This window comes from Lipophrys pholis (genome assembly GCF_963383615.2).
Source record: "Lipophrys pholis genome assembly, chromosome: 21".
Classification (NCBI taxonomy): domain Eukaryota; kingdom Metazoa; phylum Chordata; class Actinopteri; order Blenniiformes; family Blenniidae; genus Lipophrys; species Lipophrys pholis.
In genome coordinates, this window is record NC_137649.1 from 10,474,599 (window position 1) to 10,489,597 (window position 14,999).

At 39.3% G+C, this 14,999-nt stretch overlaps 1 protein-coding gene across 2 annotated transcripts in view; it reads left to right on the forward strand.

Annotated features, from left to right (window-relative positions):
• Positions 1-14,999, forward strand: part of scara5 (scavenger receptor class A, member 5 (putative)) — a 75,703-nt gene that overhangs the window by 57,550 nt on the left and 3,154 nt on the right. For both annotated transcript variants that reach the window (XM_080490997.1, XM_080490996.1), the window contains exon 11: positions 9,186-9,374. In XM_080490997.1, the coding sequence (XP_080347123.1) occupies positions 9,186-9,374 (189 nt within the window). The remainder of the gene's footprint in view (positions 1-9,185; positions 9,375-14,999) is intronic.

Genomic DNA, 14,999 nt, shown 5'->3' on the forward strand with positions numbered 1-14,999 from the left:
GGATTGGCTCCAGCGCCCCACTACCCTGACCAGGTTAAAGTGACATAGAAGATGGATGGATGGATACCCAAAACTGCACATTTCCTTCTTTTTAACCCCCAATGCTCTTCTTTAGTTACATAATCGGGGCTGTGATGAATCGTGGGAAGGTGTTCAAATAGTCTTGATGTCACAACCACATGAAGCCTGGTTTTAGTCCATTCCTGCACCGTCGGCGATCGGTTCTTTCCTCACATCATTTCAAGACGTGCATGTTTGATGTTTGGGAGCGACAAAGTCGAACCGAGCCCACACGCTGTCAGCTGTGACAAATATCTCACCTCAGCGTCATGCATTTTTTTTGTCACAAACCTCCTGAGGCCAACTTCAAAGCCACAGTCCGTACCTGTAGAACCTTTCAAGCAGAACGGTGAGCCCTCATCCACACATGTTGGGCGTTAACGCCGAATGAACCTGCTGCTCAAGGTCTTAAGTCACTGGCAGGATGAAATGCTTTGGTTCTGTTGAAAGCCTCGACAGCGTGAATGAATAATTCTCCATTATAACACAAATGCAGCCCAGATGCAGATACTGTAGGTGTTTGTGCCGCAGACGTAAAGAAAGGATGATTTATTCTGTTGTCTCTGGACTTACATGAAATATACATGTTAAGTCTTTTCCATCCATTTTGAATATAAATGATTCAATAATAAAACAATATGAAGAAAACTGTCTTTGCTCAAGTTAAAGTACAAAAGCAAAAGCAAGCACATTTGATAACAATGAGTTGGAAGCATGTTGCTGTCCTGAATCTACTGGTTGTCATAGTCACATTCTTCGTGTTTAAGTCTGCTTTTTTTTTCTGTTGTGTCTAGTTATGCCTTTACATGCATTCATGAGATTATTTATGTTTTTTATGTCATCCAGTTATGTTGAAATTAGATTTCATACTGCTCATGCCTGCCACAATGCAAAATGTTTCTCTGAAAGGCCAATTGAAGACTTAAACAAAGACGTTTTGGGTAAATGTAGGTAATAAAAGTTAAAACTCCTCTCGAGGACATTAATGTAGCATTCGTACAGTCTGGATCTAAAGTTACACCTCAGTCATGAGAACCTTAACAAAGAACAGATTTGCGATTGAAGAAGTTTTATTCTTCAGTTTTCAAAAGCATCGGGGTGGTTTTGAACCACCTCCATCTGTGAAGAGCCAGCTGTTTGAAAAACCCTCTCAAGGTATTTACTGTGAATATCACAACTCAGAAACGATTGCCTTTGCAGGAACATAAACCAATATAAAAGCAATGCCCAGTGTATCAGTCATCTGGAACCATCATGGATTCACGGGAGAAGAAACGAAACCCTGAATTCGATAGTTGTCTTCAATGATGACAGAAAATTTGTCCGTAATTAAAAAAATTTCCAGGCTGAGGATTTATTACGATTTGATCCAATGTAGTATTTCATTACATTTCTCGCCTCTGAAAGCTGATGATGTCAACATGTCTTTTCATAACACTGCAACGTCAAAGAAATCACTATCACCGTACGACTCATACATGTCAAGTCATTTAAAACCTACTAATGTCACAATATATTTGTTCCTCAGCTTTAAAAGTAATTCTCATTTCTTGTGAGTCAGCTGGTAATGATCACACTCTAAATGTACCACTGTGGTTTAATCCTGGATATATGTTTTGCATCAGCCAGAATTCAGTTTTCAGGCATGTAATAGATGTTAATGTTCTCAACTTTTTTTGTTTTTGTGTAATAAAGGCTGTAAAAATGTCCAACATTCAATTACAGTAACAGAAAGAGACATTACATCTCATATGTTCTTAGCTCAGGCTTTTTATAGTATGTAGTGTTACATGCTGAATCTAATTATGTGTTGCATGAATAGAACAGTGTTGTACGGTGTCGCTTGAGCTTATTTGAGTTTTGTCCACCAAGTTATGCCAACACAGAAATGCTTAAGCAGAATAATCTTAAGTGAGAAATGCTTTAAGGCGGTATATAACTAGTCCAGAACAAAATCTGCTCATTATCGGTAACCTTTCAATCTACTGCGGTGCAGTAAATGGTCTTTTCTTTAACACTCTCATAATAACACTCAATAATGCAGGTTACAAGCGAGTTGGCAGGACAGTGGAATGATCTCAGCTATTGTATTAAAGCACCTGATTGATTTCATGCGCTCCGTGTTCTGTCGGCTATAAAGGCGATTTATTAGATGTTCGTGGACCTTACTGCATGATTTGATTTTCAAGACGAAGGGATTGGAAATGTCAAACATTAACAAAGGGTAATGTCCGACAATTTTCCGATTATTGTTCTTGGAATACCTTTTCCCGTGGGTACGTAACGAAACACTTGGTTTGCCTTTTATCGTGGGGCCATATTGCAAACTTTCAAGTAATTTTCTTTTGACAGCGGACATATTACAAGAGAGATACCATCTGGCAACTTGATAGTTGATCTCGGGAGTCTAAGTGAAATGGGTTTAATGTGTGACAGGCTGTTTTTCCGCTGCACCTTTGCAGAATAAAAAAGAATTTGGTTTACTGACTCTAATGAGAAATGTACTTCCTTCCTCATGAGAAAATAGCTGTTGTTATTTTTTATGTGTAAATCCATCTGAAACCAAAATATAAGCTCTGTTTAGTGTAACTCTGCAAATTTCTATCCTAGGTACAGGAACATACAGTATTTCTTTCTTTCCTACTTCCTTTTTTTCCTCATTTCAAGCTTTTTAGCATAGGTACGGTTTATATTTACTGGATCTAATTACATGGTGCTGGAACACAGCGTGGCTCTCCCACTGGGTAGTTTAATCGAATTGTGTGTGCCAAGTCAAGAAAACACTAAGTTCGAACTACAACCCTGTTAAAACAGTAAGGTTTTGTCTTACCAGAGTTTCTTTTTAAATTCACTGCCTGAATCAGACTCTGTTGGGAGGTTTTCAATAATAACAATGAATGACAACGCGTAAGCATAGGATTGTATGTTGTGCAGGGCCAGATTCACCAGATAAGCTAAGAGGTAGAGATATTTAGTAAAATGTAAGGAGAAGTGGAACAAAAAAAACCATCATGAGTTAAAGTAAGTCAGAAGAATAAAACAGCCTATGAAGGACAACAACATCTGCATTCTGAGGAACAGATGGAGCTACTTAAAGTTTGTCCTGAGGCCATCCAGTCCGGACCGATCCAGGCTCTTCCTGCCTGCCAGATAAACATTAGTAATATGAAATCTCTCCATGATCTGGCCTTCTTCACATTCTGGTTGCAGCCTAGCTGGCCTCCGAGGTTTGAACCACTTGGGTGCTCACCAATTGGACCTCGTTCGTCCACTTCTCACCGAGCACAAACAATCATTATATCTCATAAAGCCCACGGTAATTTCCCCACTTTTCTAGAAAAGGTACACAGCCTGCAATGTCAACACTGTGGAGAGCTTCTATTTCATGTTGAGCCACTTTGTTGGCTGAATGTTGTCGCTGTCAGGCTTTAGGGATGGATGATGTTTAGTATCATCATTTACAGAAACATTTACTTTGATTGTGAACTTTACTCTCTGTGTGTGTCATTACAAACCTCTTGATTTCATACTTGTGTTAGGTTTTAGTTGAAAGCAGATTTTTTTGCTTGTTGCTAAATTTGTTTTCATGTTTCATTATGTCGCTATTGCTTCATTGCAATATGTTTACATTTTGTTAACTCAAACAAGGCCACTGAGTGAAAACAATTTAGTCCTTAATGAATTCTGTTAAGCTTTCCGTTCCCCCATGGATTCTCATCCACTCCTAACTTCTCATGATCTAATTCAATAACAGATCATGAGGGTCACAAAGGCCATTATAAATGTTGTCAATTGCAATTTTGAACGGTACCTTTTACTTTTTCTTTTAGCTCCAATTAACAGATAAACATTTACAAAACCATATGGGTCCTATGATTAATCATATTATTCATTTGAAATCCACAAAATTGGGGCGGTTTCACACATGTTGCATATGTTTGGACAAAACAAGCTTGGGTATGATTGCTGCATTAACGTGGAAGTGTGAAAGCTGCCGAAGTATGAAAAATAAATCTGTTGGTTCAGTTTAGTACTGAACACAGTTGGACCAAGGAGCTGTAAATTTATAAAAACAGAACGTGATAGACTCTCAAAGCACCTTGTGTTTGCATTTGAACAGTTCCTGCTGCTGGTTCAACTCCTCTATACACTTTATAGGCTGTCGGTGAGTTCATAGCTGGTAAAGATCCCACCGCAATTGCTGTGAAAGTTATGTCATGCATGTGTTTTGTTTACACCTTTTGGTGTGGCGTTAGAAGTGCCAGTGTGTACAAAGCAAACCAGACCTGATTGCAAAAGTGCTTTTTTTTTTTTTTTTTTTTCTGACTTTGGTCTGGAACCAGGGAAGCACACAAGAAGTGTGAACACGGCTGATGAAACAATGTGGATATTATACTTCACTGTAGAACTACAAACTGTATTTTATATGGTACATTTTTGCTTCTTCATCCCAGTGTTCAAAAATGGAGGGGACTCCCTTAGAAATGCGACGCCACATATCAAAGGCCCTTTGAACAAATTTCAGTTTTAACTGATTTAACAAATCGGAACATTGTTGAATCTACTCTTTCAAGGTCCCACCGACACATTATTCTCTTCCTGTGATTCTCAAGCTGGTGGTACGCAAGCTCCCTCTACATGTCCATAGCTACTAGCTGAAGCCTCCGTTACTGTATGTTCAGGTCAGCCATCATGGTTATACCAGGAGAGCTCAAGATTTCCTCAGGTGGTACACACTTGTGTGTTTGTTCTATTCTATTCGGTTGGCCTGACTCAATCAGTAGAGACTACTTCATCGAGAGTGACTGCCAATCATGATACTCTCTTGCATTTAGTTGTATCAAATAACAAGTTGAAAACAAATAGAGAAGAAGCTGCTTGAAATCACATTTCAGTTCAATTGAGTATCAATGAAAAATGCCACGGCCTACCTAAGTATTGTTGCTGGCCATGTCCACTCTTATATGAACGTCACTAATCCCCAACAATGTTATAGTGTATGATTCTTTTAGCACATTTCAGTGGTTGGTTCTATGAGTAAGCGGGAGTAGGAACCAATCAATTACTGCCTGAAGTTAATACTACTGGAGGCCGGTGTTGAAGTTACATGATCAAAGAAAAGTAACAGTGAATTGGAGAAACTATTAGAAACAAAATTAGAATCTACTAAATCTACTGAAACAGGAACTGTGTAACAACTTTAAACACATCTCTAATTGTTTCCAGGTCAACAAGTAGTCAAGTACATATCTTAATGATGGTTTCCTTGATCTCAGTAAGTTTGTTTAAAAAAAAACAAACAAACCTGAATACACTCTTCTATTTTTTACAGTCATGGGAAATCAGCAGTTTGATTCAAAAAGTTGCTGCTGAACACTCACAGCGGTCAGATGTTGAGTTTCGACTCACCACGCAGAAATGCTTTGCCTTTATTGGGGCACTTGATGCATCTCAGCATATATTTCACAGATTTCATGTATTTACCGGATCTGCACAAAAAAGTCTGGCAATATAAACCAAGCGTACAACAACCATAAAGGACACATTTCAGCATTACTCAGCCATGTTGCTGCCCAGGCATTCATGCCAGAAATATGCGTCTATGAACTTTGCATGTATGGTTCTGATTAAGTCTACATGTGCTGCCTCTATCCAGAGCCTTTACCCTCCTGTCTCTCCCCTGAGTCTCTCATTTGCACAGTGAAGAGCCTGGGGCACTTTTCAGAGAGAAGCATGAGGAGTTGATGAATACTGCGTGGAGGAGGGAAAGATTCATGAGTCAGATTTATTCAGCTGTTCACAAAAAGATGAAAAGGGAGGGGGAACGAGTCAATATGATGATGAAATCAAACCAAAGATCAAATGATTCAGTGTTAACACTACCGACTCTTTGAGCATTTCAAGATTGAGATGTGTCCCCGTGTCACTGCCTTGAAGGTTTTCCTGTCCGATCTGCAATAATCCTGCTGATGTGGGAGTTTTCTCAGCTGATGCAACCAACCTGCTCACCTCTATGAGCCGTGTTGTCATTTTGAAGCTGACCTATATACTATTTCTTTGCATCTCCGCACAAGTTTTCCTGAGTGAGAAATTGCAAAAACTGATAATTTAGTGAAAAAAGGTTGCGTACTTCAGATCCAGGCTGTTTATAAGCTGGTCCACATGTTTGGCACTCTCCTCCAAACAATCTGTTTGTGGTTACAGTTTGTTCTGTCTGTTTTACATTGAATAAATATCTGATTTATTAGTTACTTTCTTATGCAGTCTCTCTTGTTGGCACAAACATCTCGCTGGTTTGTGACAAATGGTGGTTTGTCTGGGATTATTTTCACATTTTTTTCCCCATTTCCTGTGGCGACAAATAAATCTGCAAGGTCATCGCTGACATTTTTCTGGTTGAGCACGTTTTCTTTTCTGAAGTGGCATTATAAAGTTTGACTTGGGACAACTTTGTAAAGAATCCTACTTTGAGACAGACAGTTACAGTTTTCACAAATGTAAGAAAGTTTAATGTCCAGGTGCCTTTAAGTGCGAAAGAATCGGAGAACTTTCCGAGAACCAGAGATAAAATAGAACCTTTAATATCTTAATAAAATCACAAGCAGCCCAATTATGTTTTTTAATTTATTTCAGTACACGTATCTTTTTCCCCAGTGTGAAGTGCATTCAAGTACATCTCGTAATGCAGTTTCAGTTTGCAGCAATAAAATGGAATAAATGATCTGAGTTTTGCGCTCAAAGACGCCCGTTCATTTCCGTCCATCCGTCTTCTATACCACTTCATTCACTTCAGGGTCCAGCTAACGATGTGTGAAGGCAGGTTACACCCTGCTCATGTTAACAGTTCATCGCAGGGCAAACACAGACGCAGAGAATCCTACTCAAATTTACAGCGGCAGACAACTTAGAAAACTGTGGATGGAAAACAGAGTACCCCAGCAAAAATATACACATGTACAGGGCGCATATGCAAACTCAGAAATGTGAAATGTCCCCCGAAGAACCGAATGGGAGAGCGACATACCCTGTACTGTAAGAAAACCCTGGCAGATCTGCAGTCCATCAGAGAGCTAACACAGAAAAAGTACACACACAAAATGGACAATTTACTAACACTATTTTGACTTTGGACTAAAGAAGGGGAGGACTCTCATAAATGCACAGGGAGAACATTCAGACACACACAAAAAAGACCGGAGTCCATCTCCGTGTCTGCAGGACAAAACTTCTCGATTCTGCTGTGGCTACTTTCTCAAACTAAAACAGTAAAGCCAAAGGCGGTGTTTAACAATGTCACCATCTTGAACTAATACTTGATTATTTATCAGTGTTTTGCCATCTTCATAAAGAGAAGCTGGCTTGAAGCAACAGGCCACACTGTAACTGACAGAAACCAGGTACAGGGAGTTAATGTTTAGCAGGCATCCATTCTGGGAAAGTCTTTTTTTTTTTGTTTAATGCAGGAGCACATTCAAGGACATTTAGAAGGTAAACTGCTCTTTACAGAAGTACTGATGGATCATAAAATCTATTCATCACTCTGATGCTTCACGCCAATTTGTAGGGTGTTGCAGGTTTTAACCTAAATGCAAATTAACTGTAAGAAAAACTTTGGAAAGGCTGTTTTGAATTTAACAAGTGAAAAAACATGTTTCAGCATCTGTTTGAGGTAATTGAATATTCAATTACTCATCCCTTGTTCATGACTAAGCATGTGTTGCTGGATCAGTCCTGACTGTCCTTTATTTCAGCTCAAAGCTTAACCTTATATCTAGTTTTTGGATTTAATTGACTGGTCTATACTAAAGGAATGGTATACAAATATGTGCAGTAGATAATGTGTAATGTTATGGTAGATATTAAATCATGATGGGCCAATGGGTGCAAAGCAGTTGACTGTGTAATGAGAGTCAAATACTGCACAGTTCAGATTTATGATGGTCTGATGAGACTAACATCCTGTCGAGATAATGTGACTGGCTTTGCTCTCCAGCATTTTGTCAACAGTCCTAACAATGATGAGCAGTATAGAAATGTATAACGCTGAGCGTGCACTGCATGTGTGTTTTTATCTCCTCATTTCCATGCTGCCTGCTGAGAAGTGATAGATCAAGTAGATTAAACAAGTACAGCTGCTGCATGCTTTCAGCAATACAAGATCAAATTCTGATCCATGAAGTGGCTGCTAATAAACATGCACACACACACACACACACACACACACACACACACCCCTTTGTGATTATACTGCTGGCAAGTTATTTAAAAGTAGGTTGTTCTTACCTCCCTTATCTACCAAAGTGGGTCATCCCACACAATAGTCAGGTGATTGCAACAGCAGATACTAACGTCCAAGAGCTTCCCAGTTATCTATCAGTCATGGTAGTGGTCTTTGTTAGGGCCGAGAGGCTGTTGCAGGTTTTCCATGTGGCACGTCCCACTTCTTTCCTTGAGTGGGAGTCAGAAGTAGGAGTATCTAGTAAAAGCCCTGGGAAGATGATGAAAATGGACATTTGGGTAACACAAGTAATGTTCTTGTTTTTGTTGTGTATCTAATTGGCACACTTACGGTTGGTCCAAAGTGAACTGGTAATTCTAGGTTTAGCTTTTATATTTAGTTAACTGATCTGTAGATTTTGTCAAGGAGGGGCAAAAATGCAACTCTAATTTCCCCTCAAAGACCTACAGCAGCCTGCACATGTACATACGTACATTTGTTTGGAGCATGTTTGTGTTTCTTTCCTGTAAGTTTGATCAACAAGATCATACCCTGATGCATTGGTCGGCTGTATTTAAAAATGATGGCAACGAGCGAGAACCCTTCATTTCGCTGATAAACTGCCATCACAGCGAAACATTTTCAATTACATGCTTTTAGAAACGCTAAATGTAAAATGTTGGTAAACACATTAATGTACTTGACCAATCTCCCTCTGTTGCACATTGTAAATATTCTTTGATTATATCACAATTTTACTGCTGGAACTCCCTGCTGCCAAGACTGGATTCATAAAAATGCTTTGTTTTGTAGAGTTGAAACAAACAACATGTTTATGCCAATGTATTTATTGACAGTATACACCGATTATTGTGTTAAAGTGTGGTTGCTTGCCCATGTGTTGCAGTGGAGGAGACCCTGGTACGGCTGGTCAACGGATCGGGCCGTCATGAAGGCCGGGTGGAGGTTTTCCACGAGAACCGCTGGGGGACGGTGTGCGACGACGTCTGGGATAAAAAGGATGGGGATGTCGTTTGTCGGATGCTGGGATACCAGGGGGCTCTTGATGTTCACAAGACTGGACGTTTTGGACAAGGTATGAAATATTTGATTGTATGCAAGCTATGTGCTTTTGCTTTACTGGTGAGGGAAATTCAGTGGTTCCCCATCAGAGGTGCTCACTCAGAGGGATGAGATTTAAACTACATTTGAACATGGAAATAAAACTGAAACAAGACTCTTTCCAGAGTCCAGAGCAGATCTGAAAAAACTCTCCATTGATTTCAATTTGATGGTTTGTAAGAGTGGGTTTGTCCACCCGTGTTTAGTTTTGCAGTTCTGACCCAGTCGTCTTAACATCAGAATTTGGGCTTTGTCAGACTTTTTCATGCCTCTGTCATATCAACGATAAAATGTTGACCTGCTGGAGAATAAATCTCTGTCATGTGCCATGACAAAGAGATTATCAGTGTCCATCCACTTCATCTGTTATTGATCATAACTGATCCGTTTATCTGCTTTCAATGTATGTCAGTTAACTAACTATGATCTGCAGAAACACACAGTGGAAATGACTAATACATCCAACTCTGAAGGTAACGCACACTTGTTGCAAACATAAAGAAATGAATGCCATCATGGTAGGTTTCTTCCTGTGAGAAAGAACATCTCAAATCACTCGCAGCACAAACTCACGGTCAGATTTTATTGATGGAAGTGGTTCAGATTTTTACAGACTCTGCTCTCTTGTAGCTGTGGTGTGGTACCATTTGAGCAGAGCTTTGTAATGCCTCAGAGATTAATATCTTAATTTTATAGGGAAAATCGTATGAGCCAGATGTCGTCAAGATGGAGTCTCAGAGGTTATATCAGTCACACTCTTTTTCTTGCTCTCTGTCCACTTTCATTCACTATTCAGGCTTGCATCATTCAGAGCCCCCGTCCAGGCAGGGCTGTAAGCACTGGGTCTGGAAAGTTGGGGGAAGCACACTTTGGTCCCAGGGGACGACCGAGCAGTGACTAACATCACGACTAGATTCAATTTAAAACAATCTGGAATCTACCTTTTTTTTCAGATTCCTCAGTTTATAGAGTCTTCTCAAACTCAACAAAGAACATACTGTTCCAGAACAATTCATTCATTCACAAACCTCATTCAATAAAACAAAGCTGATCTCAAACCAAACACATATAATTATATCTTAGAGAGTTGCAGTTTAAATATTTGTAACAGTTACAAGTCAGACTGTATGATTGTCTGCCGTGGCAAAACATGCTGGTCACTGATGCATTTGCATGTACGTAGTCCATCGGCAGCAAATTTCTTAGTGCTGGAATTACGTCCATGTTACCTTCATATAATTGCCTGAACATTTGTATATTTACAGCTTCTGTTAAGTCAAGTGCTCTTGTATAGAAACAATTTCCTCACAAGATATTTAGAGAATTGGATTATAAAACAGAATATTGAAGTTTGCAATAAGTCCAGGTTTTGTTAAAACTGGTCATTTTTACCAAAGTTTTAAACTTTTAAAGTAATGTGCTGCAGCTTGAGGACAGTTTATGGCTAAATATAGAAAGTCAGAAATTGAATTGAACTCAATGTAACAAAGGTTACTGGATCCTCTGACATAAATCTATTCACAGTCAAAAAAAAAAAAGAAAAAGTCTATTTGAGCATAAAAACTGCTGCTAAGTAACCAGATGGGTGTAGTTTTTTTTATTAATGTTCCCTGCAGCAGTTTCTGGACAAACTGTGGGACGTCTTGCTTTGCAAAGAATGAGGCAGGATTATTGTGAAGTCATTGGAAAGACAGTGCGATGTCCTGAGTCTGTGAGAATACAGCAAGAAGACAACCTTGTCACAAAGCACATCCTGCATATGTGACGGGGACGACTGGCGTCTGCATGGCTGGAAGTTTATTATTATAACTTTGATGAAAAACCGGATTCAGTGTCGCAACACTTCCTTCATCCACATCTTTATTGAAGCTGACATAAAAAATATTTTTTCAATCCTCATAGTACACAGTATTATCTGTCTTTTATATATATATTTCAAAAAATAAGAAATGTCTTGATTATTCACATCTACATACGGTAAGTTTTTGTCTTCTGCTTTTAATCCACCCTGAAGAAGTGTTGTGCAGCCAACGTTTTGGTGCTCGGGAACCAATCAGGGTTTGGAAGTCTTGCACAAAGGACCACACAGCGATGACGATTAGTTGTGGAGAACAAGCTATTTGACTTTGCCCACCAGAATCTCCTGCCAGGCCATGATTTGCACCATTGAATCTTGTTTTGATCCAACTCCTCCAACCTCTAGGCTGCCATTGCAACCCACAAATAGTACACAACTGACCAAAGACATACTAAATGTGCAATTTATTGCTCAGAAATTCTCTGAATGGGATACATTTCTTTTTAGGTGCGAGTTTAGTTCTATCTAGAGTTTAGGTGCGGATTCATTCCTGCTCGGTAAGCACAGTCATGAAATATAGGCATGCACTCTGTTAAATACTGTTGCTCTGTGACTGCCATTTTATTGAAAATATGTTGTACATCAAACAGTCCATCTCATCTGAATAAAAGGTATTACATTGAAACAACAGTATATTACATTAAACATCCAGATTGTGCAATATAACCAATACCAAGATGGTACAAACGTGTCATGAAAGTACCATGAATGTGCATCGAAATAAGCATTGAATTAATTGTGCGCCCAACAGAAAATGTCTCTTCCAATTCTCATACGACTCCATTATGACACTGCATCACCATGGCAACATGAACAGATGAGGGCATTGATAGAACACTGACATAACCTCAGACCATCTGTGTGTTTGAACCCTGGGCATCGTCTGAGTCATTGCCAACCAGTTGATGTTTTTTTGTATATACTCATGTCGTCCATGCAGCTTGTGCTTTGACCCGCTCACCTGTCCTGTCCTGGAGCCGTCCCTTTGATGGTCGATTTAAGCAACATAGTGCAACATAATTACTTCTTTCATCACCATTTGGCGCCTTCCAACGTTTTCTGTATTGCAAATCATGGATGTCACGCATTTTCGTAATTTGAATATGTAACATTAGCAGCACTAATTTCATTGTTCATCTGCGTGGTCTTCTCCCCTGTGACCTTCAAGTTTATAATGTTTAGGGTTTTTTTCAACAGCTGGGAAAAGGAAACTTACCAAATATTTCACTTGCCCACAAAAGGGTCTAAAAATCGCCCTTTAATAGAGTTTGATTGATTATCCGAAGACAGCAGCATTTTTTTTTTTCCAGTCCTATAAATCTCTCTGTAACTGAAGGACACTCAAGTTTTCCCCTGAAGTCTCATACAGTGATTTAAGATTTATTTGTGAGAGGTGTCATAAAGCTGGAGCGAGGATGTTACCCGGCCCTGCAAACGGGGCTGTAAAAAGTGTGCTCATGATCCAGAATAGCCAGTTTAAAGGACCACGTCCATCAAAACTAAACCCTCCGCAGCAGAGCATATCATGTGCAACAACACTGGAGCTTACGATCGCATCAAGCACATGTGCACATCCCCCCCCCCCCCCCCCGTGCACATCTTATTCTCATCCAGAGCTCCGCCGCGTGTGCAAGTGTGTTGCTGTTTCAAGATGTCAAGAGTGCCGCAGCAAGTTTTTCTTCATCGTTATGTAAATAGGACAGGAGTAACGATAAAACTGTGTTGGTTTCATCTGGACGTCAGCCTCCAAAGCAACGTTTTGATCAGATTTCACAAATGTGTGCACAGTCCTATTTTTCCCATTTCTTCATTTTATGGGTAATATGTTTTGCATGTCTGTGGGTACTTGTGGTCAATTTCTGTCGTTCAGTGGTCGTTTTCCTTTCGTAGTTTTTGAGTTCTTTGGTCATTAGCAACACTGTGTGGTCACTTGTTATGGAGTTGTACTTCTTTTCTATGTCTTTTCTCTCTCGAGGATCTCTGTGGTCATTTCATCTAACATTGTTCCTTGTTTAGCTCATTTGATTTCATTTCGTGGTAGTTTTGCGTCTGTGTGGACACTTTAAATCTCCGTGATATTTTGTTCATTTTTTCTTCACTTTTGTGGTCTTTTCACATCTTTCTTGGCTCATTTCCATCTCTTTGTGGTCAGCATTTGTCTCTGTGGTCCCCGTTTACCAGTGTGGTGTATTTATTGCATCACTCAGTGATCTATTTGTTTTCCATGAGGTGTTTCTTTTTACCTGTTTTTGGTTGTTTTGTTGCATCTCTTTGGATCTCAACGTGTTGTTTTGCATGTCCATTTTAGTCAATAATCATGGGAGACCATGACATTTAGAAAAAAACTGCCCTTAGTTTTACCAAACTCAAACCTTTTTTTTTTTTTTTAACCCTTTGGATTCTCGCTCCTTCTCTCCCCTTACTCACACCAATGCCTCTATGTATTCAATCACTTTCCATTTAAATCATTTTGATATATTGACCTGGTTTGGGGGTTAGAGTTAACGATCTAATTACAATATTAAAGGTTTGGACTATGCTGTACAGATTTTACAGCTTAGAAAAGTAACGCTGATGTGAATTCACTCCCTGACAGACTCAGTTTATTTTATATAATGTGTTGAGTGGTGTCGAGTGGTGAGATGAAGCCTTCAAAACTATATTGGGTTATTTCTTTTGTGATACAAAAAGACAAAAGTCAGCACTTTTCAGGGAGCCTGCAGTGAGAGAGAACCATTGAAACACAGCAAACACCTGTATTTAACTCTGTGGCTCTTCTTTGGAGACAAGAGTCGTGGTTTATCTCAACACAGAGGTTTGTGGGAAAAAAAATACACAAAAGCTTCTTTCTTTTGAACAAACTTTAATGCAACAGCACAACATGAAGCACACAGTGCCGGGGCGAGCAGGCGGACATGCTCCCAGCAAGAGATTTTGGAAGCATTTTATTATTTTTGCATGGTCCATCAAACATCTTTCAAGAATCTGTTTGGGTCCATGAAGCACATGTTTCATGTGCTTCCAACACAAACCTGAAATAAACAGACAGTTTGATTTCCTGCTCATGCTGCCAGAAAACATTTGTACACCAGGCAACTGATGGATTTCAGTCTGTTTGTTTTTATTGATCATGTTGGAAGTCTTTTAAAGCACCGAGTCAATAGAGAACAGTTTTACCATGGTACTGTTGAGATACAAGTGCTGTGGGCCAAGTCAAACCATCCGGCCTGAACATCTCCAGCTAAAAATAGACTTCAGAAATAAGATTTATGCATATTTATCCTCGTCATTTCACTCCTGCTGATTTTTGTTTCATGTCTTTGTGCCACTTTGTTAACATTTCCTGTGCCTATTATGTGAGTTTTAATTCTGTGGTTTTCATTTCTCATTTTGGTTCCATTTACAGGATGATTTGTGGGGAAGGGGAAATATCTGCATAATTATTTGACCTCAAGAGGATAAAATCCATCATGCATAGTGATTAATGCTACTTAATCCAAATGCTGGATAAAATACATCACCTAACTGTATGATAATATATATAAAGCAGAGCTTTCACCTCTCGCGTGTCAAGAGGGAAACGCACACAATTAACTCTAAAATTACACCACACTCTGGTCTGATTAACTTTTTACATATATTCATGACTACGAGATGTATCAACCCAAACCCTTAGAATAATTTGTGTTTTTTTGCTTATTTTTCGGATGATGTGTCATTTTTTTTTTCCTCATCACTTTT